Genomic DNA, 27,538 nt, shown 5'->3' with positions numbered 1-27,538 from the left:
TGCAAGTCATGCTCTGTCTCTCCGTTCTGCTTGGGCGGCATGTTGATTATGGTGGTTGTGAGTGCTTGTAGAGCAGGGTCGGCCTTCACATGCAAGTCAAGACCTCGAACAATCGGTGACGTCGGCCTTGACATCGGTCGTGCACGGACCAAAGTGGATGCTCCTTCCTCGTGGCAGTTGCAGCCCCGGAAGTTGCGTCGCCCAATCTCGACTTCCAAGTTCGCGACTTCCTCTTGAACGCGACGGTCAACGACCATGTTCTCGGGCTCAAACTCGTACCTGGGCGGTGCCAACCAGGGCCGTCCAGGCCAACAGCAATATGGCCAGCAACCCCAGCAGTCCTTCAGTGGCTTCGGCCCTCAGGCTACAGGTTACATGCAGCCGCAATACACCGGCATGCCTCCCATGCAGCAGCACCAACAGTCTCTACAGCCCCAGGCTACTGGATACCCACCGCAACAGCAGCAACAGTCTCTGCAGCCTCAGGCCACTGGCTACCCACCACAACAGCAGCAGCCCCAGCAGAACCAATTCCAAGGCGGTCTCATGCCCCAGTACACCGGCTACCCTCCCCAGCAACAACAGCAGCAACCGCCGCAGCAGCAGTTCCAATCGCCCCAGCCGACTGCTGCTCCCCAGCAGCGACCTCAGCCTACCAGCATGACCTCATCGCAGATGGCCGATTCTTTCCGCACCACTCCTGCTCGTCAGCAGACCCAACCTACCCAGTCATCGTCCCAATCCTCCAAGATCCCGAACATCCGTCTGTCCTTCATCACCGCCCAGGACCAGTCCAAGTTCGAGCAACTCTTCAAGTCTGCCGTTGGCAATGAGCAGGCTCTCTCCGGCGACAAGGCCAAGGACCTTCTCCTTCGTTCAAAACTTCCAGGCGACGCCTTGTCCCAGATCTGGATGCTCTCGGACACCACAAAGTCTGGTCAATTGCTCTTCCCCGAGTTCGCCTTGGCCATGTACCTGTGCAACTTGAAGCTCACCGGAAAGGACCTGCCTCCACAGCTTCCTGAAAGAGTTTTGAATGAGGTTTCTAGCATGGTCGACATCATCTCATTCGGTGTTGCCGATGCACAGCCCTCCTCGCAGCCTGCAAGCAATGCACCCAGCTTCCCTGATGTCCCCTCCATTCAGGCACCTCAACCTCAAGCTTCCAACAGCCAGCTTCTGTCGCAACTGGCTCCCCAGCCTACAGGCTTCCAGCCTCAACCCACCGGGTTCCAGTCGCAGCCCTTCCAGCCTCAGCCTACTGGCCTTCAGCCCCAACAGACTGGCTTCCAATCTCAAGCTACGGGATACAATGGTCCTCGTCCTCCTATGCCTCCCATGCCGACAGGCTTCGCTCAAGGATTGTCGCCACAGCCCACCGGTTTCCCCATTGCGCCTTTGAACGCTCAGCCTACTGGTCGTCCTGGTCAGTGGGGTCTTGTCAACGCCCCCGCCTCTGGATTGCCCAACCTCCAGGCTCTCCAACAACAAATGATGCCTCAACCTGGTCGCGAGACTGGTTTCAGCACTGCTGGTCTGCGTGGTAACGCCACAGTCCCTTGGGCCATCACCAAGGATGAGAAGAAGATCTACGATGACATGTTCAAGGCTTGGGATGGCTTGAGCAAGGGCGCAATCAGTGGCGCCACAGCTATCGAGATCTTCGGCCAGAGTGGTCTTGAGAAGGACGACCTCGAGCGCATTTGGACCCTGTCAGACCCTCACAACAGAGGCAAGCTTAATCTTGACGAATTCGCTGTAGCCATGCATTTGATCTACCGCAGATTGAACGGTTATCCCGTACCAGCCAAGCTTCCTGCTGAGCTTGTGCCTCCTTCTACTAGGAACATCAACGATGCCATTGGAACCATGAAGTCGCATCTCTCAAACGATGCACAATCGAGAAGAAGCACTGGTGCATTCTTGCAGCCTCAGAAGACCGGTGTCAGCTACCTCAAGAACCACTCTTTCGCAGGCGCAGGTGCAAGCATTGCCGGACCTCGCAAGGATGCTACCGTTTATAAGAACAACGATGAGGACGTTGGCTACCGCTCGGCTGCTCGTCGTCGCGCAGGCGATCCTGGCCGTACTGCCTCTCCTGCTCAGGAGAAGCCTGCAGAAGAGATGTCGGTTGATCAGTTGAAGAAGGCCATCCGTGAGAAACAGGTTCTCCTTGATGCTATGGACTTTGAGGACGAGGGCAGAGCCGATGAGGAAGATGCTCTTGATCGCAAGGACCGCAAGGAAGCAGATGAGCTCTACAGACGCATTCGTCGCATTCAGGAGGATATCGATGGACACCCAAATTCTGGATTCCGCACCACCGACTCAGACGCTGAACGTAGAGCGCTCAAGAGACAGCTTCAAACCCTGTCCGATCGCCTGCCTGAGCTGGCTTCTCACGTGCGACGCTGCGAGAGGGCCATTGCAGATGCTCAACTAGAACTGTTCCGTCTCAAGGATGCCAAGGCTAACCCCAGCTCAGCTCCTGCCATTGTCGGCACTGGACCTGGAGGAGCTGTGACTGAGTCTGATCGTCTCAAGGCAAGAGCCAGGGCAATGATGCAAGCTCGTTCTGCCGCGCTCACAGGCAAGCCTGCTCCTGCTGGTGCTTCAGGTGATGATGGCGCCGGCGCTGCCAAGAGATTGGAAGATGAGAGTAACCGTGTCCGCCTTGAAAGAGAGGAGAACGAGAGGATGGTGCGCGACGTTGAAGACTCCGTCACTGAATTCAGCAGAACTATCGAGGCCAGTCTGAAAGAAGGTGTCGAAGACGCTGCGACCGAGCATGAGAGAAGAAGATGGGAAGACGGTCTTGGTGTTGAAGATGAGGTGAAGGATTTCATCTACGATATGCAAAGAAGCAGCAGAACTGCTCGCATTAGAAAGGACGAGTGAGTTGCTAGATTCGTGCTTTTGTTAGCTATTCTAACCTTCCACAGGACTCCTAGCACTCATGATCGTGTCGCTTCACCACGCGCTGAGGAGGTCAGCCGTGGTGGTAGCGCTCGTGTCGAGAGCCCCGCGCCTAGAAGCGAGACACCTCGTGGAGGGTCTTACAACACTTACAAAACTGCAGAGGATCGTGCCGCCTTCATCAAGCAGCAAGCTGAGCAACGCATGGCTGAACGTCTTGCTGCATTGGGCTTGAGGGCTCCCACTAAGCCTGCTGAGTCTACACAGCAGCGCCAGGAGCGTGAGCGTAAGGAACGTGAAGATCGCTTGCGCCAGGCTGAACAGGAAGATGCTCGCAGAGAAGAGGAGAGACAGCAGAGACTGGCTGGAGAAAGCATTGCACCTCCTACTCCTGAGAAGTCTCTTGGAAAGAAGGCTCCTCCCGCTCCCGCGCCTCGCAAGAACCGCGGCGACTCTGTTGGCAAGCAAGAAGAGCAACAAGCCAAGGCTGAAGCTCAAAGATTCGAGCAGCATCAAATGGAACAGGCCATCAAAGAGCAACAAGAAGCGCAAGCATCGGAGACCAAGGAACTTGAGAATGAGGAGCGTCGTCAAGAAGAAGAGCTCCGCAAAGAGCGTGAGGCTGCTGCTGAACGTCTTCGTGCACTCGAAGAGCAAGTCCGCCAGGGCAAACTCAAGAAGGCAGAGGAGAAGAAGAGAAGACAAGCAGCTTCCAAGGAGGCCGAAGAGAAGGAGGCCCGTCTTGCGGCTCAACGTGCTGAAATTGAAGCTGCTAGAGAAAGAGAGCGACAGCTACAACTGCAGCTTGAGAGCATGAACGACGACAGCTCGGACGATGACGATGGACCTCAGACCATTACTCCCATGGAAAGCACACCCGCTGCTAGCCAGGAGCTGCCAAGGGAAGTGTCTCCCGCACCTCCAGTCGAAGCTGTACCTGCACCTCCAAGCGCTCCTGCCCCTCCACCAGTGCCCGCTACGGTCATTAGTCCCCCAGAGGAATCGAAGAATCCGTTCTTCAGAAGCATGAACCAGCCTGCGGCTCCTTCTGCGCCCATCGCACCACCTGCTGCCGCTGACACCAACCCCTTCCACCGTTTTACTCAGCAGGATACCAACAAGACTGCCTTGCCTGAGCCCTCTGCGCCATCGGCCCGTCGCACAGTCAAGCCAGCAGATGACGATGACTGGTCTGTTGTCAATTCCGAGTCCTCTGACGACGAGGACGACGACGGCCCTACTGGTGGCAGCGCCAAACAACTTGCCTCAATGCTCTTCGGCACTATGGCACCACCACGCCCACTATCAGCCATGGAGAGCAGCTCGCCTGCTTCTGCCTCACCCGCGCCTCCGGCAACCTTGCCACCGCTTCCTCCACCAACACCCGACGTGCCTGCTCCACCACCCATGCCCGAAGGCGGCGTTGTGCCACCTGCTCCCCCACCACCACCGCCAATGCCCTCGACTGGCGCACCTCCTCCTCCCCCAATGCCTACAGGCGGTGCCCCTCCACCACCTCCTATGCCTGCTGGCGGTGCACCCCCACCTCCCCCTATGCCTTCGGCTCCTGCAGCTGGTGGTGGTGCCAGACCTAACATCTCTGGCCTTTTGGGAGAGATTCAGCTTGGCAAGGGACTGAAGAAGACGGTTACCAAGGATAGGAGTACTTCGGCGACTGCTGGTCGTGTCCTGGACTAGAATAGAGAATTAATTAGTTTTGATGTTGTTTTTGTACATTGTATGTTGATTCATTTCTGTATCAAAGTGTTTTGCGATACCACAGGATGTGTTTCAGTCTGGTGCCTTGGATGTGTGTTTTCATTCGTCCGATGACGCAGAAAGAGGTGTGAATCATCATGAAGAATCCATTGATTTTGTTGAATTACACTCATATCATTCGTCTTGAACGAATCATGGTACTAATGAGCGGGCAACGCTGGGGAGGGGCTGAATTTGTATGAACAGGGTGATACCATTATCAGATACCTCGAAACCACTATATTCGCCAAAACCGAATTGCGACACCTATCTAATCGGTATATCTGGACAGGGATCATGACAATCACATTCGTGAACTTTAATGTTGAGTAAGGTGGTGGTGTGGTAGACTGGAAGATCCGAAATTGGTGAAGCGACCATCAGGAAAGCGAGTTCAAAAGTGTTAGGAAGGGCGGGCTATCGCTTGAGATTTTGTACATTTCTACACCTACATCACAATCAACGTCACCGAAACGCCGCTTCAGTATAAGATGAATGTAGCACTTTTCCCTCTTCGGGGAATGACTTTTTTCTACATGAAACTATAGAAATGGTATCGAGCTATAATCGAAGCAATCGCCTCCGCATGCAGAATAAAGGGGTAATGAAAAAGAAACAAGAACATCCCTAGTACACCCAGACCATCCCCCGAACTCTCTGGGCCTCATGCGATGTTTCCATCTGATGAGGCAAAAAGGCTTTGGGTCGGTCAGGCAAGACAGAAATGCTTGTGTGGTTGCAGTCAAAAGAAGAAAACGCGAGTTTCGTCAAATCGTCATCGGATGAGGCAGTGACTGGTGCACCCTCGAGAGAAGGAAGAAGCGGCCACGTACAAGGGATGTCGGGGTTAAGAAAGGCAAGAAAGAGTAGCGAGAATTGAGATATTAGTTGTCGTGGCGAGCAACCATGGGTGATAAGAGGACAGAGGCGCAAGGTGATGTGACCGAAAAGAAACTTTTCTGGAAAGACACAAGGCAGCGCATCCCCAAAGAGAATAAATCAAGCATGCGCAGGTGCCGATACATGGGCGAACTAAGCATCCTGAGGAGGCATCTGGCTTCTTCTCATCTTCTCGGCTTCAAGGTTCTCGTAAAGCAGGTAGAGGGCCTTCTCGTTGGCACTTGAGGATCCAGTAATAGTGAACATCCTCTCGCCAGACTCGTCGTGGGGGGCCTTGGCAATTGAGATACGAGCGCCAGAGCTTTTGCGGATCTCGGAGATCTTGCTGCCTCCACGACCAATGATGCAACCAACCATGTCAGCAGGGATGCTGATGTTCTGGGTTTGGATGTCCTCATCGTCTTCGGCAGCGATAGGTGCGGCAGCGCGGGGAGCAGAGTCGCGGCGTGTGTAGGCGGCAGGAGCATCGCTGAAGTCGGTACCGTTGCCGGTGCGGTTGTAGGAGCGGCCAGAGGGGTAGGAAGAGCCGTTGCTGGCAGGGGCGCCACCAGCACCACCAGCAACTCTGACGGCAGGGTTGTAAAGAATAGTACCGTAGCCACGCTGTTCGTCGTCGACCAGGCACTTGCCAATCTCCCAAACAGCCTTCTGGATGCCATCAGGGGTACCTTGGATCTCAACAATGCGCTCGGTTGACTGGGGAAGCATTTCCTTTTGGGCGACCATACGAACTCCAGAAGCGTCCTGGATTTGTTTGATCTTGAGACCTTGGCGACCGATGATGGTGCCCATTTGGTTGTGCGAGATGAGAAGACGGACAGCTAGACAGGGGTTAGTCGAAGATTTGGAGCAGAAGTGATGCGACGTACGGTGGGTGTTGGGGTTAGAAGCGACACCGCCCATGCCGAGCTGAGGAACGCCCTTGAGCAAGCCATCGGCTACGTGACCGTAGGCAGAAGCGACGGCATCCAAGGGGCCGAGGACGGTCAAGACACGGTCGTGAACACCAGGGACGACCTTGCTGACGCCGGCGCGGACACCGGTCTTGTCGCGGAGCTCGGCGACGTTCTGGCCAGCTTTTCCAATGATGACGCCTGCTTCCTTAGAGGAGACGATAGCTCTCAGAGTAAGCTGAGCGAGGGCGTATTCGTCATCGGTGCGAGGAGGGGCATCTTCGTTGTTCTCGAGGTGGAGACCGTCGAGGGCGGCATCGATGTGCTGTTCGTCTGACATGTTGATATAGAGGTCGAGCGATGAATGACGAGTCACGAGGAGCTAGGCGATTCGAAGACAAGACGTGGGGTGATGGGTATTTGTGAGGTTGGTGACGGGAAGGTCGAGATGTGGGAGAAGGCGGCCTCGTGAGGAGGTGCGACTGTGTTTGTACTCGATTAGCAAGCGCAATCAAGAAGGTGGATGATGGAGAGTTGACGTACGAGGAAGGAGGAGGGGTGAGGAGAGAAGGGGCGACTGAGAGGAACGAGGCGCACACAAGTTGGAGCGAGGCGAGAGGGTTATGGCGAGACAAGATGGAAGGGGAGGATGAGCAAAGGACTGCGAGTGAGGAGGAGGCTCGCGGCGGCAGCTGCGAACCCCACTGCTGTCCGCATGTGGTTGGTTGCAAGCGGCCTTTACGCTTCAGGGCCATGTGCTGCGCAAACATCAGAGTCAATCTTGTACTTCCAAGTTGTCTTCTTGCGCGGATACCAGTACTGCATGTCTATTTATGTTTGCCTTGTTGCCTTGTATCTATATGCCGTTCTTCGAGAGCTGTGACCTCTTGTCTTTCCGTGTCTCGGTCCTCTTGTTTGCTTGATCTATCTCCATGAGACATGGAAAATGACAATTCATGAATATCGAATGCTAGAGATAAACATCATTGACAATTTACATTGCTCTCACATGCAAACAGTAGTCGTCTCCATCGATATCGGAAGCTACAGATGTGATTCAAGTATCATTGACCTTAAGACGGACGACGTGGAGCTGGATGGGCAGTCGGCGGAGGAGAGTGCAAGGGCCACCAGACCGCAGACTTGGCGTGCAGAGCGCTGGCTGGAAATGTTAATTCATCGCCTGCATTCGCGACAAGGGCCTATACTCGTCGTCAAGCCCTCGGTCTGCCATAACCGCCCTCCACACATCTTCACAATGTCTGTTCCAAGCAGACTCTTCTCACAGGGCTTGCAAATTCGCCAATCCACCCTACCGCCGCCTTTCCTCCTCCCGTCTCTCTTCACTTCTTCATTCTCGACCACAAGCCCGGCATCTGCTCGTCGTGACGGCAACAGGAACAGAGGTGTATCTGCCCTTCGTCGCACTGGTCTCCGCCCTCGCCAGACCCTTTCTGTAAAGCCCGAGGACCTGCCCAAGCCCGTCACCGACAGCAAACAGCGTTCCCAAGTCGATGTAGACCCCGATCACGGCCTATGGGGCTTCTTCAATCGCGACAGATACCCTTTTGCAACCCCCGATTATGACAGCAGCCACGGCCGAGCATGGACTATCGTTGAGCTGAGAGCGAAGGACTTTGAGGATTTGCACAAGTTGTGGTGGGTCTGTGTCCGGGAAAGGAACAGGCTTGCGACCGAAAGATATGCAAGAAAGAAGGCAAAGCCAGGTTATGGTGATTACGAGTCTGAACAAAGAGAATACCAGGTAGGTGGATTGCGTCCATAAAGAAGGGCAAGCTTTCTGACTCCTTAAAGGTCAAACTCACCCAAAGGGCAATCAAGCACGTTCTCACTGAGCGCTGGTACGCTTGGGAAGATGCTCGCATGCTTGCCGAGTCTGACCCCAGTGTCAACCTATTCCCTGCTGAAGGCGAGCCATCGTACACGCCCGAGCAGATCGAATTCATGGTACGTTGTGCGACATGCAATTCTAGTGATACCGACTGATTTTCTTTATGCAGGAATACGAAGAGCCTCAATCAACACAGCAGGCCGAGCAACAGTCTCTACCAGATGCTCAATCACAAGTCGTGCCTGAGCAGACCAAGGCACAGCAAGAGACGCGGGTGTAGAACCAACCCCCTGTAGCATAACCCAACCAAGTGTATCATGACAATTTGTACAACAAAATTAGAAGGAAAATGAAGGAAACTCAAAAGGCAATATAATGGTCAAATAAATGGCAGTAGTTTATTGCAGGCGGAGGCTTTGGCCAAGCCCCTGTTAATCTCTCGAAACAAACCAACGTCACTAGACGAGCTTCCCGCCTCGCTCTCTTCCAGACAACTTTCTACCACCATTTACCACCCCACTGTCTTGTTTCTTTTCCCCAAACACTGTAGTCTTTGATACCCTGTCTCATACACAATCATGGAGGACATCGCCCCCGAGTACGATGTCGTTGTGCTTGGCACAGGTATGATAACCCCGCACTCGTCCCATAGCGGTCAACAGAGCTAACCATGGCCATGAAGGTCTTACCGAATGTGTGCTCTCTGGGTGAGAAGTCATAAGCAGCACGTTGTTGGGAGAGAAGCTGATCAGCCGACAGTGTGCTGAGTGTCAAGGGCAAGAAGGTCCTGCATATCGACCGCAACGACCACTACGGCGGGTGCGTACCCCTCCACCTCTACCTCAAGATACACCACACTAATCGTCGCGCAGTGAGGCTGCATCCATCAACATCGAAGCCGTATGATTCCCTCGACCATCCCTTACCACACTTGGCTTACTCTTTCTTCGCAGCTCTTCAAGAAGTACGGCAACGACAACGGCAGCGAGCCATGGAAGAAGTACGGTCGCCCCAACGACTGGAACATCGACCTTGTTCCTAAGCTCCTCATGTCCAACGGAGAACTCACCAACATTCTTGTCTCGACCGATGTTACCAGATACCTCGAATTTAAGCAGATCGCTGGCAGTTACGTCCAGACTGGCGCCGGAAGCAAGGCCAACGTCGCAAAGGTTCCCTCGGATGCCGCCGAGGCTCTCCGCAGTCCCCTGATGGGTCTTTTTGAGAAGAGAAGAGCAAAGAAGTTCCTGGAGTTCGTTGGCGCATACAAGGAGGAGGACCCCGCCACTCACAATGGTGCGTCACAGCATGTCTGGCCGAATGGATGGAGTATAGGCTGACAATGGAATAGGCATGAACCTGAACCAGTCTACCATGAAGGAGGTTTACGACAAGTTTGGTTTGGAGGCATCAACAAGAGATTTCATCGGTCACAGCATGGCCCTGTACACAACCGATGAATACATCAACCAGAAGGGCGCTGCCAAGGACGCCATTGAGCGTATCAGACTCTACGTCAACTCGATGGCCAGATACGGAAAGTCACCCTACATCTACCCTCTGTACGGTCTGGGCGAACTTCCTCAGGGCTTCGCTCGTCTCAGTGCCATCTACGGCGGTACCTACATGCTCAACACTGATGTCGACGAGGTGCTTTACGAGAATGGCAAGGCTGTTGGTATCAAGGCCACTATGAAGGAGCGCGATGCTGAGGGTGAGGGCATGACCTTCACAACAAAGTGCAGCAAGATCCTGGCAGACCCCTCGTACTTCCCTCAAAAGGTCAAGCCTGTCGGTCACTTGTTGAAGGCTATTTGCATTCTGAACCACCCCATCGACAAGACCGACAACTCAGACTCTGTTCAGCTTATCATCCCTCAATCGCAGATTGGAAGAAAGCACGGTAAGTTGATGAGAAAACTGTAGTAAGCCAATTATAGAGCTGACAAGTAACAGACGTGTACGTTGCCATGGTCTCATGGGCACACAATGTAGCTCCCAAGGGCTACTACATTGCCATTGTCTCGACTATTGCCGAGGGTGACAGCAACCACCACCTTGAGCTGCAGGCTGGATTCGATCGTCTCGGCAAGATCGAGGAGAAGTTCATGGGACCTCCCATCCCCATTTACGAGCCTCTTGAGAGCGGAGAGAACGACAACATCTTCATCTCGAGAAGCTACGACGCAACCAGTCACTTCGAGACCACCACAGGTCAGACAAGAAAACCAGTGTTGATGAGTTGCGAGTATACTGACATGACTGCGCAGACGATATTCGCGACATCTACCGCAGAGCAGAGGGTCACGAGTTGGTGGTTGAGGGTCTACGTGAGGGACAGAACCTGGTCGCTGAGGAGTAATGGATCACAATTGATTAGACAGTCGCCAGCGCGAATGCTATATTTGTTTTTTTTTTCCCTCGAATTATTTGCATGTTTGACATGTGATGAAGCTTCGGGAGGGGTTCGGTCGGCTGCAGCTGCCCGTCGGGCGTCGGTGGTAAACAAAGTCATCGTAAACAACTGGAAGCCCGTCGCAGAAAACACTCTTGACGACCACAACTAACACACGCAGTGGCCCAGCGCCAGCAACGACAAGATGAGGGTGATCGAAGTCATCATCGACGGCTTCAAGTCATATGCCGTACGCACCGTCATCTCGGGCTGGTGCGTCTCCAAGTGCGCTTTCCAAATTGACAGACAACTGACTTGCGCAAAGGGACGAGAGCTTCAACTCCATCACCGGTCTGAACGGTAGTGGCAAGTCCAATATCCTCGATTCAATATGCTTCGTTCTCGGTATCACCAACATGACGACCGTTCGCGCCCAAAACCTGCAGGACCTCATCTACAAGCGCGGTCAGGCCGGTGTTACAAAAGCCTCAGTGACCATCGTCTTCGACAACAAGGACAAGGCAAAGTCGCCCATCGGTTTCGAAGACTACCCTACCATCTCCGTCACTCGCCAAATCGTCCTCGGTGGCACTTCCAAGTACCTGATCAATGGCCACCGCGCTCAGCAAACCACCGTGCAGAACCTGTTCCAGTCCGTCCAACTCAACATCAACAATCCCAATTTCTTGATCATGCAGGGTCGCATCACCAAAGTCTTGAACATGAAGAAGGAGGAAATTCTAGGAATGGTCGAGGAGGCTGCAGGAACACGCATGTTCGAGGATCGCAGAGACAAGGCTTTCCGTACCATGGCAAAGAAAGAAATGAAGGTTCAGGAGATTATGGAGCTTCTGCGTGACGAAATTGAGCCCAAGCTGGACAAGTTGCGACAAGAAAAACGAGCCTTCCTTGACTTCCAGCAGACGCAAAATGACCTGGAGCGCCTGACACGACTTGTTGTGGCATACGACTACCTCAAGAGCAAGGAGAAGCTTCGCATGAGCGAAAAGGATCTTAACGACAAGAGACAAAGAGCCATGTTCCTCGAGAGCAACGCCGAGAAGCTGAAGAATGAAATCGCCTTCCTGCAAGAAGATATGGACAAGGTCAAAGCCGCAAGGGACAAGGAGTTGAGGAAGGGTGGTAAATTCCAAGCCCTGGAGGACAAGGTCAAGGAACACTCCCACGAGCTGGTTAGGTTGACCACAGTCTTGGACCTCAAGAAGTCAAGCATGGCCGAGGAGAGCGAAAACCGCGCAAAAAGCCAGGCGACCGTGCAAGAATTGAGCAAACAACTGGAACAAAAGTCCCACCTGCACAAGCAACTCCAGGAACGTTACGATGCAGCCAATGCAGAGCTTCAGAAGCAAACAGCCGAGGTTGAGCAAAAGGAGGAACTTCTCCAGACATTACAAACAGGTGTTGCATCCAAGGAAGGTCAGGAAGGCGGTTACCAAGGTCAACTTCAAGATGCCCGCAACCGACTCAGTGCCGCGGCGACCGAACAAGAACAAGCAAAACTCAAGATTTCGCATCTGGAAAAACGCTTGAAGGAAGACGAGCCTCGTGCTAAGAAGGCAGAAAAGGAGAACGCTGGCCTGTTGAAATCTCTCGATGGCCTTCGCTCCCAGGCAAAGGAGCTGGAGGCTCAGCTCGCAAAAGTCGGCTACGAGCCTGGCCGTGAAGAGGCTATGCACAAGGAACAATCTCAGCTGCAACAACGTATCCGTGAACTGAAAGAGCAGGCCGAAGGCCTCAAGAGGCGAGTAGCAAACATTGACTTCAGCTACAGCGATCCAACACCTAATTTCGATCGTTCGAAGGTGAAGGGTTTGGTAGCACAGCTGTTCAATCTTGACAAGAACTTCACACAGGCAGGCACAGCTCTCGAAATCTGCGCCGGAGGTCGTCTATACAATGTTGTAGTTGACACCACTCAAACTGGTACGCAACTGCTCCAAAACGGCAAGTTGAAGAAGCGAGTAACAATCATTCCATTGAACAAAATCTCTGCTTTCCGCGCTGCTTCTGAGGTAAGTCTGAACTGCGTGCTACTTGGGAGAAGACGATGCTAATTGGTCGCAGAAAATTGGTGCTGCCAGAAACATGTCAAATAACAAATGCGACCTTGCGCTCAACCTCATTGGATACGAGGAAGAGGTCAACGCCGCAATGGAGTACGTGTTCGGAAACACACTCATTTGTGAGGATGCTGCAACTGCTAAAAAGGTCACCTTCGATCCTGCTGTACGCATGAAGAGTGTCACATTGGAGGGTGATGTCTACGATCCTTCTGGTACTTTGTCTGGTGGTAGCTCACCGAAGACAAGCGGTGTGCTGGTCACTCTTCAGCAACTGAACGAGATCACACGAGAGCTCGACTCAAGACAGGCAGCTCTGCATCAACTACAGTCCATCATGGCGCAAGAGAAGCAGAAACTTGACGCTGCAAGGACATTCAAGCAACAATTCGATCTGAAGAGCCATGAAATATCGCTTGCTGAGCAGCAAATCAACGGCAACTCGTCGTCCTCAGTATGTCGTCGTATGAGTAACGATCCTTGATTCTGGACTGACATGGGTGCACAGATCATTCAAGCCATTGCAGACACCAGGGCTGGCATTGTTGAGCTCAAGCAGAGCATTGTCGAAGCCAAAGCACGTCAGGACGAAGCAGCCAAAGAGGTCAAACGCATCGAAAAGGATATGCGTGACTTCAACAATAACAAGGACAGCAAGCTTGTCGAATTACAGACAGCGCTCGACAAGCTCAAGAAGTCACTCAGCAAGAACTCTGCTTCTATCAGGCCATTACAGCAAGAAGTGAGAGATGCCATGCTCGAGGCAGAGCAATGTGGCAGTGACCTCGCAGCCGCCCAAGAGCAGTTCCAGGGTGCAGAAGTTAATCTCAAGACTCAACAAGAGGAGCTGAAGTCACTGATGACTGAGGGACAAGCCGTCAAGAACGCACACGACTATGCTCAAGCACAATTAGATGACGAGCGAAAGAAACTGTCTGGTTACGACACCGAGCTCGCCGATCTCGAAGCTGCCTCACGATCCAAATCAGCACAAATAACGGAGGAAGCGCTTGAGGCACAGAAGCTTGGTCACCAGATTGAGAACTTTGCAAAGCAACAGCAAGCCGCCAACCAAACGCTACAAACCATGGAGAAGGAACACGAATGGATTGCTGACGAAGTCGACTCTTTCGGCCGACCCAACACACCCTACGACTTCAATGGTATGAACATGGCAGAGAGTAAGCGCTCGCTTGCTGGCCTAAGCGAACGCTTCCAAGGCATGAAGAAGAAGATCAACCCCAAGGTCATGAACATGATCGACAGTGTCGAGAAGAAGGAAGCATCTTTGAAGAACATGATGCGCACCGTCATCCGCGACAAGAAAAAGATCGAAGAAACCATCGCCCAACTAGACGAGTACAAGAAAGAAGCCCTACACAAGACATGGAGCAAAGTCAACGTCGACTTTGGCAACATCTTCAACGAGCTCCTCCCAGGCGGCAACACAGCAAAACTCGACCCACCAGAAGACAGCGGCGACATCTCCAAAGGCTTGGAGGTGAAAGTCTGTCTAGGCAAAGTGTGGAAACAATCCCTCACCGAACTTTCCGGCGGCCAACGCTCCCTCATCGCATTATCGCTTATCCTCGCCCTGTTGCAGTACTCACCTGCTCCAATGTATATCCTTGATGAAGTGGATGCCGCGTTGGATCTCTCACACACACAGAATATTGGACGCTTAATCAAGACGAGGTTTAAGGGCAGTCAGTTTATTGTTGTTAGTTTGAAGGATGGAATGTTCCAAAACGCCAACAAGATTTTCAAGACGAGGTTTTCGGATGGTACGTCGGTGGTTCAGGTGCTTACGCCTGGGGATTTGAAGTAAAGAGATGGGTTGGTTCTTTTACTCCACTTGTGGTTCTTGGAGGTCTTTTCTCGTATTGTCAATAGGATGATCTGATGTTTTTGGGATGCTTTTTTTGTTCTTTTCTGTTTCGTTCTTTGGATGGGTATTGCTCGAGGGTGTTTGAGGAAGGGGTTTGGTGTGGGAGTTTTTTGCTGGTTCAAAGAGTTCATGAAGACCTAGGATATCCGGATATTTTGAATGTTGTCTTTTTTTTTTCCTTTTTTTTTTGCGCCGTCCATCATCTCCTCATGTGCTAGAAGCCTGGATCTCTGTGGATATGCCTGTGTATCCCAACACAATCGTGCCTTTTTATAGCGTAATACTCTGGCCACTCTGCTGGAGTTGGAGTACGATGAGGATTAAATTGGGAGTTACAGACCCTTTGAGTACCGGTACACGAGGAGCTAAGACAAGCGCGTTTTGAATTTCTATTTACTACTCACGCTTCTACTTTTTTTTTTTCCAAACACCACGCTTTCTAGTGCTAATGACGATACCCGGCGCCATCTACTCAGCCTTGGGCTTGATATGCTTACCTGGCTTCTCCATAACAAAAGCCCTTTCCAAAAACTTTAGCGCCTCATCGATCAAGATGATAGGTGCACTCCATGCAAGCACCAACTTCCACTCTTCAGCACCCAAAGGCACGATACCAAAGATACCTTGCAAGAACGGAATGTAAAGCAGGGCGAAGTGCAATGCCATAGAAAGGCAAATGGCGTATACAAGCATCATGTTCTTCCAGAGGGGAAGGGTGAGTAGCGACTCTGAGGAAGAGAGGGCGTTCATGGCGTTGAGCATCTCGATGACGACGAGAATGGACAGGGAGATGGTTGATGCTGTCTTGGATCTGTAATCGGTGAACATCAGGCAGTCGATTGGGTGCTCGAAAATGCTGCAAGAGTGGAAGTGGGTCTGGAAAAAGGTTAGCATATAGTCATACTGTCAAACGAGATCGAATATGTATCTTACCAATGCGTGGAAGCTGATCTTAGGTCCAGCCTCACTGAACATAAAGTACCATGCGTAACCACCAACAGTTGCGACACCAACGTATGTGCCAATCACCATGTATCTGAAGAAGAGCCAGCCACCAATGAGAGCTTCGTCACGCTTGCGGGGAAGACGCTTCATGATATCATGATCAGCAGGGTTGAAGGAGAGCGCAGTAGCAGGAAGACCGTCAGTGACCAAGTTGACCCAGAGAAGCTGAACAGGAATCAAAGCCTCGGGCATACCCATAGCGGCAGTCAAGAAGATAGACACGACCTCGCCAATGTTGGACGAGATCAAGTAACGGATGAATTGCTGAGTGTTGTTGTAAATGCTTCTGCCTTCTTCAACAGCAGCTTCGATGGTTGCAAAGTTGTCGTCTGCGAGAACCATGTCTGCAGCGAGCTTGGCAACATCAGTACCACTGCCCATGGCCACACCAATATCGGCCTTCTTCAAGGCAGGAGCGTCGTTGACACCATCACCAGTCATAGCGACAACCTCGCCAGTAGATTGAAGAAGGTCGACCAACTTGGACTTGTGAGTGGGTTCAGTACGGGAGAAGAGAGATGCATTCTTGGCAGCCTTGAGCTGGTCGGCCTCGCTGAGATCATCGAATTGGCGACCAGTGAAACTCTTGCCGGTCAGATCTTCGTTGGTGCCAAAGACGCCAATCTGGCGACAGATAGTCTCGGCAGTATTCTGATTGTCACCAGTGATGACGACGACACGGATACCAGCCTCACGGCACTTGCGGATGCTGTCGGCTACCTCAGGACGAGGAGGGTCGAGCATACCAACAAGACCGATCAAAGTCATGTTTTGTTCGAGTTGGGCATATTCGGAGCTGGTCTTGGCCTGCTTCAACAGAGGAGAGGTGATGTTGTCGACACTTGCAAGAGCCATGATGCGGAGTCCCCGGTTACCATAATCGACAACCTCCTTGGAAAGCAAGGCAGAGACATTGTCAGTGAGAGCCATTCTGGTGCCCTTGGTTCCGACCAAGACGTATCTACATCTGGCGATGATGGACTCAGGGGCACCCTTGACAAGAAGACGCTGGGACGATCCATCCTGGACCAAAACAGACATACTCTTTCTGTCGCGAGCAAATTCAAAGGTGGCCAAACGAGGAGTGCTGGTTTCCCAGTGCTTGCTAGCGTGGTGGATTCTTTCTTCCGGGGCGAGAGTAGATCTTGCGGAGTTGACAGATGCGTCTCTGGTGCCGATCTTCTCGGCAAGGACTCTCAGAGCACCTTCGGTGGCTTCACCAACATTGTTGTAGACGTCCTTCTCGCTGTCGTAGGAAAGACGTGCATCGTTACAAAGAGCGGCGACTTCGGCAATCTGTGCAATGGTCGAGGACGAAACGGCTGGGTTGTCAAGAGTCTCTCCGGTCGAAGTGGTGATTGCGCCCTCAGGGGCGAAGCTTGTTCCCTCAACAGTGAGTTCCTCGAGACCAGATCCTTGCTGGTTAATGAAAACAACCTTGTTGACGCTCATTTGGTTGGTGGTAAGAGTTCCGGTCTTGTCTGAGCAGATGACGCTGCAGCTACCGAGAGTCTCAACCGAGGGAAGACTGCGAACCACGGCGTTCTTAGCGGCCATCTTGCGGGTGCCGAGCGCGAGACAGGTAGTAATAACAACAGCGAGACCTTCGGGAATGGCAGCAACACCGAGCGATACAGCAATCTGAATCAGTGGTCAGTCAAGTTCTTGGAGAACTCATGGATCATAGTGGCTTACCTTCAAGTAGTAGATTGCACCCTTGGTAAGAGAGCCATGGGCAGGGTCGTTGAAGTGGGGAATGTTGATGAGCCAGACCAGAATACAGATGACAGTAATAACCTTGGCCAGAGTGTCTCCGAAATCGTTGAGCTTTTCCTTGAGAGGAGTGGGCTGCGAAATTTGGGAGGTGATGTTCTCGTGGATGTCGCCAATGGCAGTGTTCGAACCAGTAAGGACAACGATAGCGGTGGCATTTCCAGTAACAACTGTGGTGCCTGAGAAGAGCATGTTGATCTGGTCCTGCTTGACAGCATTTGCATCCTTGATGGCCTCTGTACCCTTGCCGACACTTTCGCTTTCTCCAGTCAGAATACTCTGGTCAACACGGAAGCTGTTGCTGTGGATAGACAGGACTCTGCAATCGGCAGGTACGCGATCGCCTACAGCAACCTTGACAACATCTCCAGGAACCAACTCGTCTGCCTTGATGCGCTGAACCTTGCCATTGCGAACGACCTTTGCCTCGTTGGCCGAATACTCTTGAAGTGCAGCGATTGCCTTTTCAGCTGACGACTCTTGCGACACACCAACGACAGCGTTGAGGATGAGGATAGTGAGGATCTGGCGAGTCTTGGTTAGAAGCTGCTCCGGAGACGAGGGCGCGAGACAGAACATACTACGACAGGGTCAACGAAGACAGTCCAGTCGTCGCTGTCTTCGAAAAGAGCGAGAACAAAGGATACGGCAGCAGAGGCAAGAAGGATGATGACCAGCTGGTCCTTGAATTGTTCTAGAATGAGTTCCCATAGCGGTGTTGGTGGGTCTTCAGGGAGAGCTGGTAACAGAGTTAGTGGATGCTCAGAGTACTCGTAGAGAGTCGCAGTAGGAGCATACCATTGCGACCATGCTTCTGTCTGGATGCAGTCACGGAAGTCTTGTCGAGACCGGAGGCTTCCTGCACATCAAAGTGCTTCAGCACGGCAGATGTCGATTGTACATAGGCGTTGTCCATGTTGGCGACTCTGGAGCAATGCAAACTGGGTCGAGAAAAGGAAGATGTTACTTCCCACGTCCCTTCCTAGTCTTATTGTACCTTGATCCAAGAGATCCAGAAGTTTCCTTGATATCGAAACGTGTCTTCGATCATATGCCGGCCGCGCCAAGAACCCACGTCGCCGTCCCCAGAAAGCCAACCCACTTCCACTTGGTCCATGCTCGGCTCTTACCTTGGAACTAGATACAATAACTTGCAAGATACGAGCAATACTTTGACCTCGAGTCAGTAAATAGCCCTACAGACCCACTGTCGCATTGCGCATACAACAAGCTTGTTGCTTGTTGCTTGCTGCTTACCTGACTCATCGTCTTCTACCCAGGGGACGTTTGTCAGCTCGGCTAAGTCACTTTACGTCACGTTGTCCAAGTCTCCATCAAGGTTGTTGGACAATTCATCTCAATCGTGCAGTACAACTTGCCCTGCTGTCCTGCGCCAACCAGCCAGGACAGCTTGCAAGGCATCTCTTTGTTAAGGTATCGTACAATTCAACCGACGTCTGAGAACCACAATCCATGCAAACCTGAAAGAAAGAAACCCTTCCTCCGTTTTTTGTGTTCCTTCCTGGTACGCCAACCATGCATGCTCTTTCCTTCCCTCACGTAATATACAACAGAGCTTTCCTTTTTAATTGAACCTTAGTTCAGGAAACCTTTACATCCCACGGAACCGCAAAGACAAGGAATGCGATCGTCGCTGCCGTACTCGCGCTCGAACTTGTAATCGTATGTGAGCTCGTCATCTGTTTCTAAGTTAGCAATGCTTTTCGATTGAAGTTCTTCTTGAACTCACTTTTCGTAATGTCCTTGAGTGCATAGATGACGATTCTCCTGGTGCCATCGACTTTGATGATCTTGGCCGTGCAGTTGGGTGTACAACTGTGGTTGATGAAACGCGCAATACCACCCTTCTTCGTGGCGTCGATGATTTCGTCGTCTGCCATGCGGAAGAGGTAACTGCTTCCAATGCCCTGCTTGTCGTATTTGATTTCGCGAAGGTCCGCAACCTTTTGGCGTACTTTTTCGCCGACATACTCGATGATGAGATCGTTCGAAGCAATGTTCTCCATAGCATACAGACCCCAACCGTGGATGGCCGATCTGTCAAACTTGACATGCTTCTTTCTCTTCTTCAGTGCATTGAACTTGATAGCATCGGCTTCACCACCAGTAATAGTGAGGTTCTGCTTTTGCAAGTTGATGTCATTGACCAGGCGTCGGTTATTAGCACGGTTGCTGCGAGATGTAGCGACAGATGCGATTTTGGCGGCTGCGGCTGCCTTTGCGGCTTCAGCTGCTGCTTCGGCGGCAGCAATAGCATTGGGGTTCTCTCGTGCCTGTGCCTCGCGGGCCTCGCGCTCTTTCTGAACACGGATGCGGTGAGGCAGGTACTTTGACTTTTCCGACTCCAAGATCTTCTTGACTCCTTCAGTGCGAGCACAACCGGAGGCGTTCGGGACGTAGTACCCTTGGATCTTTGCTTCGGCAGCTGGTCCACGCGAGTTAAGCGCCTTGATCTCCTTTTGCTTCCAAGCCCATAGCGTGACATCTCCAACCTCTGCAGCTGGCAAATCTTCCAGAGCTTGACGAAGGAACCGCATATCTTCTGCATCTTTGACAATGTGCTTCCAACCATCAATGTCCAAGAACGTATCGTCATCATCTTCGACGGTTTTGCGTGGCTCGCCAGTGGACACAGCCCATTCGACCTGCGGTCTTTCAGCCTCTTCCTCTTCTTCGATGACTGGTTCAGCCATTTCGATGTCAACATCAACGTCAGCGTCAACGTCTCTGTCTTCAATCTGGCTGCCATCTTCCAAAGCCTGAGCCTCTTCAGCGGCTCTTGCCGCGGCCCTTTCTGCTTCGCGCTCCTCAAAGATCTGTTTCTTTGACTTAGGTCGCTTGCGTTTGGTGTCTTTCTTGATAGCTTTGACGGACAAATCTCCAGACTGGGATGCAGCCTTGTCGCCGACCATTGTGTGTTCTGCTTTGGTGGTATCGATGACTGGAACAGGCGTCTCTTCGCTGTCGTATTTGGCGCGCTGTCTGAAATGGAGTTCTGTTCGTGCGCGTTCCTGGAACTTTGAGTCTCGGGGGAGGGTGCTAACAACCAACTCGAGTTCGCGTGTGGCCATGCGTTCCGGAATCTTCTGAATGAGATCTCCAAGGAGCTCCTTGTGATGCGGCGCGAAGATCTCCTGCTCTTCCTCTGGAATTGTCTCCTTCTCTTTGTGGACCAGCTTTCTCTTCTTGGGAGCAGGCGTCGGCAAGTCAATCGACTCTGACACGCTGAAGGGTGTTGAGGTACGGCTAGCCCGACTCATCGGCCTGCTCTCTTGATCGTCCGTATCGCGCGTCATTGGTGTTCTGTGGTCGTCGTCGGACTCGTCCTCGTCTTCGTCATCATCCATGTGCTGCAGACGGTAATGCAATGGGCGCGCATGGACGGGACGTGCAGTTGGTCGCTTCTTGAGCCTGCGCTCGTCGACATAGGCACTCATGGGGATCTGTCGTCCGCGATTGGGATCGTGTGGGCGCAGCGGCTTGCTGTGAGACAAAGGACGCCCGTTCCGGCTTCGAGCAGTTGTTGACGTGGTGGTGTTGGCCGCTTTGTTCAGTAACAAACTCGGGGGCTGGTTTTCATTGTCAACGGGGTCTGGAATATCGAGCTTGCGTCGTTTAGCGACGTGTCTGGCGGGATCGAGACGGTCGTAAAGCTCGGGAATGACAACTCGTTTCTTGATGTCGTCCATGATCTTGTTGCGCAATTCGAGTTGCAATTGTTCGAGCGCGCCCTTCACAGGGTCCAAATCCGCAGCTCTTTCTTTCTTCTCTTCCTCCAAATCCTCAGCAGCCCATCTCTCCAAGCGATCTGCTTCTTCTTTCTGCCGGGTCTGGACAGCCTGAGTTTCGGGGCTTGGACTGCGCACGTAATCAGGATTGCCGTACTGCTGACATTCCATTGCCATGTTGTACGTGAACATAGGTCCATTATTGCACTCCTTGAAACATCTGACTGTCTCGTCTTCACCGCGCTTCGAGTCGTCAAAAATGACATAGTAGCCTGTCTTGTCAACGCGAATCTCTCGCCAGTCGAAAGCTTTGAACCTCTTCTTAAGATGTGGCACAGTGGACCCCAGGACAGGCACGCTATCACGAGAAATAAAAATGTACGGCTTTCGTTTTATCTTGGCCAATATTGGCTCCGACTCAACGACCGAGCGACCTGTGTCACGTTCCTTTGTGGTCGACGGTGCTTGTTCTGGTGCGCCTGCTCGTTCTCGCTCGCGATCGCGCTTGGAGGCCGGTCCTTTCGGCGCCTTGGGCACATCCACCGTTGCAGCGGGAACTTCTTCGGGAGCACCGGGTGGCGGCGGAGGAGGCGGTGGGACAGGTGTCGAGGAACCGGGCGAATCTGCTGCTAGCGAAACAGTGTGAGAGGCATGTCGAGCAGCTTCTTTCTCCAATTCGTGCCGCGCCTTCTTAAGCGTATACTCGACATACTTCCTACACTTGCGCCCTTCGCGATCAAGCTCGACCTTGACCTTGGTCAACCCAATGCGCTCATTGTGCCCTTCCTTTTCAGCGCGTTTCGCAGCATTGGTGGCTGAAACGGAGACGCCCTTGATCGGCTTGCTGTCTTTGTACCTGATCAAGCAAATTCCCAGAAAACTTCCAGTATTCGGATCGGTCTGGTTGCGAAACTCAGCAATGTCTCCGAAACTCGCGAAAAAGAATTTGAGTTGGGATTCGGGCGTAAATGGGTCAAAACTGTGGACGACAATTTGCTTTGGCGGACCAGGCCCAATTGTCGAGTTTTTGTCGTATGGATACGATTTCAGTATGTAAGGTGCAATTCGCAACTTCCTTTTCGATTTCGACAATTTATCGGATACAGCTCCGCCAGAGGTGTAGTTTGCGATGGCCAACCTGGGGTCTGGGGGCGCAGGGTGTGACTATATTTTCAACCCATCAGCTTCAGGGTACAGAACGGTTTATTTTGTGACAGGGTATCAACAAGCTCAGCAATCATGTAAAAATATCCAAACGTACCTCGGTCCCGAAAGACCTTGTCTTGATTTTTCCGCTTCTGCGTTTCTTCTCTTTCTCGCTGAGCTCATTGTCGAGTTCGGGGTCATAAACCGTTCTGTACCCTTTTGCCTTGCCAGCTGGTGGCATAATCTGCAGATTTCCTGCTGGGGGAGAAGGTCGGGGAGTGGCATTTTCGGAAGGACCTCGAGTGGAGTTTGCGACAGGAAGACCAAGAGGGGATGGCTCTGGTTGGGTGGTGTTGAGCAGTGGCTTCGAAGAAGCTAGTGGAGAGTGTGATTTGACTGGAGATGAAGCAGGATATGTGAGGGGAGTCAGGGCGGCGATGTTGGTCGAAGAGTGACCATTGGTCTTTGGGAGTTGAGTATTAGCACTGAAGACCGAGGAGACTGTGCTTGCAAGAGAACTGGTGGAACCGATGGCATTCAACAAGTCTCCCGAGTCGCGTGCTTCCGAGTCGGATGAAGACATGTTGACCGGAGCATCGGCAGGCCGACCTGGTGGATGGGCCATACGAGGCTAGCAGCAACAGGCGAGAGTGGCACCTGAATCAACAGCCAGGCATCGGAAATACAAAGCCGAGGCGAGGTCAGCAGTGCGAGTTTGTTTTGTTGATGGTGGGCCGAGCTTCTTCACCCCAGATGGTCAGAACGATAGCGAGGGGGACGCAGCAAGACGCGGGCAGCGACAGATAGGTGGAAAGATGAGAGATATGGGTGGTGATGGTGAAAAGAAGAGGCAGATCAGTGGCCTTTGGCGAGGACAGGGGCCTCGAGGGCGGAGACAAGGGCCGTCTCAAGGCGCAGACCAGACGGGCGCGCTGTGGGCGGAGAGGCAAAATCTCATGCGCTGAAGGCTAAGGAGAAGCAACAACAAGGCGCCAGATGGAGACGGTGAATAAAGGAATGGTTGAAGGGATGATGGACAGCACTTCCATTCCTCAGTCAAGAAGACGCTCAACTTCAGTGTCGCAACTGTCGCAAGAAGTTCCACGCCTGGTGGACCGTGCACCCCGATGACGCGCGCTACAACACGAGAATTGCTGTCGCACTCTGTGCCTGCCCATACACACTATCACAATCTGCACTAAGATCCATCTTCGGAGAGGATAGCCGTGTACCAGTCGTCAACTGGATTGTCAGGGTAGTGTGTGTTTGTAACAGTTCAGCTGTATTGTTCGCCTAATCCTGGACGCCGAGCACGTGGCCGCAGAAACACGTCGTTTGATCAAGCAACAAACGAAGCTATCAGGGCAGAACGGGCATCCAAGACAGCTTGTATTCTTCTCAACTCGTGCCATTCTTGTGTGACTTTGAGCGAGCTTTATTGTATCTTCTATCTCCCTAACCGGCTCTTTCTTGTTGATCCATCATCATTGAATGAAGGTCTTCTCTTCCTGCCAGCCTCTTCTCTTGACTCCCAGCTCGACAGCGGCTGCACCCCAGTCTTCGCCGTGGTTGTGGTACTTTGAGCCCGACACGAGGCCAGCGCGTTCAAGTCCTTGCTCCTCGGTCAGCAGAGTGAGCAGACCGAAGACGACAGGAATGCCAATGTCCAGTTGGAGCTTCATGAGAGCGTGGCTGACAGCGTCCGAAATATACTCAAAGTGCATTGTTGAGCCCTTGATGAGGACACCAATTGCGATGATGGCGTCGAAGGGCTTGGTCGCTGCTGAGTTGCTGCTACCCTCCTTGTCCTTGAGCGAGAGGTCGGTTGTGGACGCTGAAAGCAGATCGGTCGCAGAGCTCAGCAATGTCGAGTTGGCCGATGATGCTTGAGCTTGCGAGCATGCGTACATCTGTTGCACTGCGTAGGGGAGTTCGTAGCTGCCGGGAACGGTCTGGATCTCAATGTTGCTGTCTGTCCCTCGTCAGCTTCTCTTCTTGACGAGGCTCGACTTGTTAAGCTGTACCGGGAACGCCTGCCTCGGCGAGCTTCTTCTTTGCGCCCTCGAGGAGAGCATCAATGATCTGGGTGTTCCATCTAGCGTGAACAATGCCGATGCGCAGCTTCGAGCCTTCTGCTGGTTAGCCATCTGCTTGTGTGTCTTGGTCTAGGAGCTTTCCTACCGTCGTACTTCTTGGCCTCGCCGATTCCCTTGATTCCGGACATGGTGTAACGTTGATTATGTGCGTGTTCTTGTTGTGGTGAACGAAAGTGTCAGGTTCCTACAAAGTGCAAGTGGTCACTGAACGTCAGAGGTGGGGTAGGATGGTCAGGTACGCGAGGTGGAAGCTTTGATCACTCAGGGTCATCACATCAACGATGAATTTCTCGAGCGGCTTGAGAATACAAGACAAAGACCTGTTGAGTCGAGGACAATACTTGACTGATACCAAGACTGACATTCTGACGAACGACCGCGCGTTAAACCGGAATTTGCTGAGCTCGTTCGTAAGCTCAACCTCAGGACCAGACGCGAAACAATCACCACATATATTCATGTCTTGGCCATAATTCATGAGGAAACACCAAAGACGCAACATGCGCAGGCCCAAGCAAGATTATCCGAGGCCATGCAGGAAACACATAAGAGACCATTCGTTGTATCGTCGCTCGTAATCGCGTCTACCCTTTCCAGGGATCTTGAATTTGAAATCATTTTCTAGCAGAGTTGCCTTTCCAGGAATCGATCAAGGGACATGCGGTCAAGATACGCATGTACTTGGTGAGATCTGGTCGCACGGCCTCACGCAAGCGACGGAAGTGCACGCTTTGCAAGCCATACAATGACAACTAGGCCTATTAGCGCTGCTGTGACAAGCATAATCGCTACCTCTTTCCTAATTTCGAATGCGTCCGAGATGGTGAGTTTGGCCATCCTCCTGTGCTTCTTGTGCGTGTACCAGTGATCTGTATTCACTGCAGGAGCTGGAACGCTACCATCAGCACCCTCTGGCGAGCTGGTAGCTGGTACAGCATGTTGCCATGTAGAATCTTGTGGGCTTTGATAAGGTTCTGCGTTCCACCACGTCCAGGGCGACAATTTCTTCCACCAAGGCCATGGCTCGCTGTCGGCCTGTTGCGCAAGGCGCCATGCACGTTGCTGGCTGTCAACGACACAAAGAGAAAGTAAAAAGGAAATCATTGTTAGCGGCCCTAGGACAATCTGGATAGGCATGTAAGTCGCGTGCTGATGAGATGGTACAACACGCCGAGTCAGCATACCCGTGAAAGCAAGGTGTCAGGGCCTTTTGAAGATAGCTGCTCCACTTCAAGCTTAACAGCATCGTCAGGCACTTCTGCCAGCGGATCCGAATCTCTCTTCCTAAGCCGCCTTAGATGTTGCGGTTTCTCCATAGTTGTGCGAGGAGTGTGTGAGGCTGACCAAGTTCCGGGGAGGGCGTACGCAGATTCGCGTGGCGCTGCTAATGCATGCTTGTTTTGTCGGGGTTCGATGTCGACTTTCGATAGTGTCTGTCAGATGGAGGTGACAGAAGATGCAGCTTGTTCTTTTCTGACAACCGTTGCTCTTGTGTATGTATTTCGAGACTGTGACGTAGTCCCCACGACCACCCGGCCGGTATGCTTGCAGTCCCCAAGCACACGACGGGATCTCCTGTATTCCGGCCGCTCGGGTTCGGCAAGTCATCCACCCTTGATGTTTTGCGTGCATCTGTGGAACAGCGACCACACACGTGCATGATTACTCACCTTTTTCGCATCCACTGCAGTCTGCTGGTGCATCGTGCTTGCCTTTGGCCATTTAGCCCGGATTCTGGGTTCTGACGACTCCCAAGGACATTTGGCCTGTCAGGACCCGAGCTCCGGATCTGTCTGTGCGGAAGCAGGATGCGATAAAGAGCGCCATGAACTTTGCCTATCGAACTTTGTGGTGTGGATTGAATAATTGTTGATTGAACGGCAAGAAACACAAGCCTAATCCGAGGTGGTTATCGGCCAAGAGAAGCTCACCTAAGCATATCGCTATGTTCGTGACTTCAAGTCCATGGTAACGCTAACGATCATACAGAGAGTCACAGAGCAGGTGCATGCTGTGCGTTCGGAAAGAACACCCTACCTGCTCGGTAGGTATTTCTCTCGCTAAGGTACGGCTGTGCCTGGCAGGATCTTGGTACAGGGCGCGTCCATTCTTCCCGCTGCATCTCAATCTCCAACAGAGGCTGCATGCCGGCCATGGATTATATCCGGCAAAACCACCACAGTCTACAGGTATTTCAGAAAACTCAAATGTCAGTGACCAACTACTCCTTTCTGTTGCGCCGCTCCCACATGCTCTCTTGGTCGATAAATTCGGCTTCATGCAGCTGCCCTTCTAGACCGAGACTGTGTCTCGCTGAGTTACAAGAATAGATAACCACCGGGTGTGGCTTTCTCCAGTGGTCTGTCAAACACAACCTACCCAGGTACCGGTAACCTCTCAGAGTCTTAGCTCGCCCTTTCAGGTCCACGAGCCTGAAATATAGGGTCTTGACAACTACATGCGGCAGACAAGTCACTCATGATGATGGTGGCTCTTCCAAATGGGAAGACACGAATCCAAGCGGCCTGTGCGAATTCGTTCCCACGTCCGCTCAAGTGCCTTCAGATGGCGCCATCAATGAGGCCCCAGAAGAGGCGTTCAGCTAGATGGTTGATTATGACAGACAAGGCGGCCGCTCGATGTTGTTCCCGCCCCATATTTTGAGCTTTCTACTTGACTTGATCCTCGGATTGCATGCGAACAACGTACATGCATCCGAAGGCAAAGGCTTCCGTATTTGTTTTCAAATCTTTGTCAGTAGTTTTAGCCACTACTCGAGGACCATCGAGACTTTCTCAGCACGACCACAAAGCTGGCTTCATTATGTGCACATGATTACCTTTCTTGGACATACGCCCAGACATTCTGCCAACGAACACCTGCAGCCAAATCTGCATTGTTGCAGTACCATGAATAGCCGTCGGAAAGATGGTGGTCATTGCTTGAGTTTATGCATCCCCAAACTAGTAATCAGATTCCTATATATCTGACGAACATGCCAGATCGTTAGAGTATCAGATCTCACCGACTGCACTCGTTCCTGATCTACCAGCTACTCGGTACAAATCTCGACTTGTCACTTTCGC

General features: G+C 52.3%; 9 protein-coding genes across 9 annotated transcripts; 4 read left to right on the top strand and 5 right to left on the bottom strand.

Moving 5' to 3' along the window:
* Positions 1 to 255: 255 nt before the first annotated feature.
* Positions 256 to 4,614, top strand: M437DRAFT_46603 (uncharacterized protein; the record flags this gene model as incomplete). Its single annotated transcript, XM_041021296.1, has 2 exons — positions 256 to 2,894; positions 2,943 to 4,614. 2 exons carry the CDS (start codon positions 256 to 258, stop codon positions 4,612 to 4,614), a joined length of 4,311 nt encoding a protein of 1,436 aa, XP_040880636.1.
* Positions 4,615 to 5,706: 1,092 nt separating this feature from the next.
* On the bottom strand, positions 5,707 to 6,807 carry M437DRAFT_74852 (poly-binding protein 4; the record flags this gene model as incomplete). Its single annotated transcript, XM_041026314.1, has 2 exons — positions 5,707 to 6,395; positions 6,444 to 6,807. The coding sequence occupies 2 exons, from the start codon at positions 6,805 to 6,807 to the stop codon at positions 5,707 to 5,709; spliced, it is 1,053 nt and encodes a 350-aa protein (XP_040880635.1).
* A 1,053-nt stretch (positions 6,808 to 7,860) lies between these two features.
* Positions 7,861 to 8,429, top strand: M437DRAFT_12313 (MRP-L47-domain-containing protein; the record flags this gene model as incomplete). The annotated part of the gene is made up of 2 exons (XM_041018654.1): positions 7,861 to 8,232; positions 8,283 to 8,429. Coding segments are annotated over 2 exons (519 nt in total), but the record flags the coding sequence as incomplete, so codon positions are not given.
* A 468-nt stretch (positions 8,430 to 8,897) lies between these two features.
* Positions 8,898 to 10,681, top strand: M437DRAFT_47023 (secretory pathway gdp dissociation inhibitor; the record flags this gene model as incomplete). Its single annotated transcript, XM_041021368.1, has 8 exons — positions 8,898 to 8,943; positions 9,002 to 9,026; positions 9,079 to 9,138; positions 9,192 to 9,219; positions 9,273 to 9,615; positions 9,671 to 10,222; positions 10,270 to 10,533; positions 10,590 to 10,681. The coding sequence occupies 8 exons, from the start codon at positions 8,898 to 8,900 to the stop codon at positions 10,679 to 10,681; spliced, it is 1,410 nt and encodes a 469-aa protein (XP_040880633.1).
* Positions 10,682 to 10,919: 238 nt separating this feature from the next.
* On the top strand, positions 10,920 to 14,623 carry M437DRAFT_47264 (putative nuclear condensin complex subunit Smc2; the record flags this gene model as incomplete). Its single annotated transcript, XM_041021423.1, has 4 exons — positions 10,920 to 10,987; positions 11,040 to 12,747; positions 12,800 to 13,249; positions 13,304 to 14,623. 4 exons carry the CDS (start codon positions 10,920 to 10,922, stop codon positions 14,621 to 14,623), a joined length of 3,546 nt encoding a protein of 1,181 aa, XP_040880632.1.
* A 528-nt stretch (positions 14,624 to 15,151) lies between these two features.
* Positions 15,152 to 18,377, bottom strand: M437DRAFT_65557 (calcium ATPase; the record flags this gene model as incomplete). The annotated part of the gene is made up of 5 exons (XM_041024600.1): positions 15,152 to 15,559; positions 15,617 to 17,329; positions 17,384 to 17,986; positions 18,043 to 18,200; positions 18,260 to 18,377. 5 exons carry the CDS (start codon positions 18,375 to 18,377, stop codon positions 15,152 to 15,154), a joined length of 3,000 nt encoding a protein of 999 aa, XP_040880631.1.
* A 680-nt stretch (positions 18,378 to 19,057) lies between these two features.
* M437DRAFT_46527 (uncharacterized protein) lies at positions 19,058 to 22,597 on the bottom strand (the record flags this gene model as incomplete). Its single annotated transcript, XM_041021289.1, has 3 exons — positions 19,058 to 19,161; positions 19,212 to 22,374; positions 22,472 to 22,597. The coding sequence occupies 3 exons, from the start codon at positions 22,595 to 22,597 to the stop codon at positions 19,058 to 19,060; spliced, it is 3,393 nt and encodes a 1,130-aa protein (XP_040880630.1).
* Positions 22,598 to 23,840: 1,243 nt separating this feature from the next.
* On the bottom strand, positions 23,841 to 24,580 carry M437DRAFT_65555 (DMRL synthase family protein; the record flags this gene model as incomplete). Its single annotated transcript, XM_041024599.1, has 3 exons — positions 23,841 to 24,328; positions 24,381 to 24,485; positions 24,538 to 24,580. 3 exons carry the CDS (start codon positions 24,578 to 24,580, stop codon positions 23,841 to 23,843), a joined length of 636 nt encoding a protein of 211 aa, XP_040880629.1.
* A 577-nt stretch (positions 24,581 to 25,157) lies between these two features.
* M437DRAFT_46460 (uncharacterized protein) lies at positions 25,158 to 25,768 on the bottom strand (the record flags this gene model as incomplete). Its single annotated transcript, XM_041021273.1, has 2 exons — positions 25,158 to 25,577; positions 25,637 to 25,768. 2 exons carry the CDS (start codon positions 25,766 to 25,768, stop codon positions 25,158 to 25,160), a joined length of 552 nt encoding a protein of 183 aa, XP_040880628.1.
* Between the last annotated feature and the right edge of the window lie 1,770 nt (positions 25,769 to 27,538).

Source organism: Aureobasidium melanogenum (genome assembly GCF_000721775.1).
Source record: "Aureobasidium melanogenum CBS 110374 unplaced genomic scaffold scaffold_8, whole genome shotgun sequence".
Classification (NCBI taxonomy): domain Eukaryota; kingdom Fungi; phylum Ascomycota; class Dothideomycetes; order Dothideales; family Saccotheciaceae; genus Aureobasidium; species Aureobasidium melanogenum.
The sequence above is the reverse complement of the archived record's forward strand: the minus strand, read 5'-3'. Positions and strand labels throughout refer to the sequence as shown.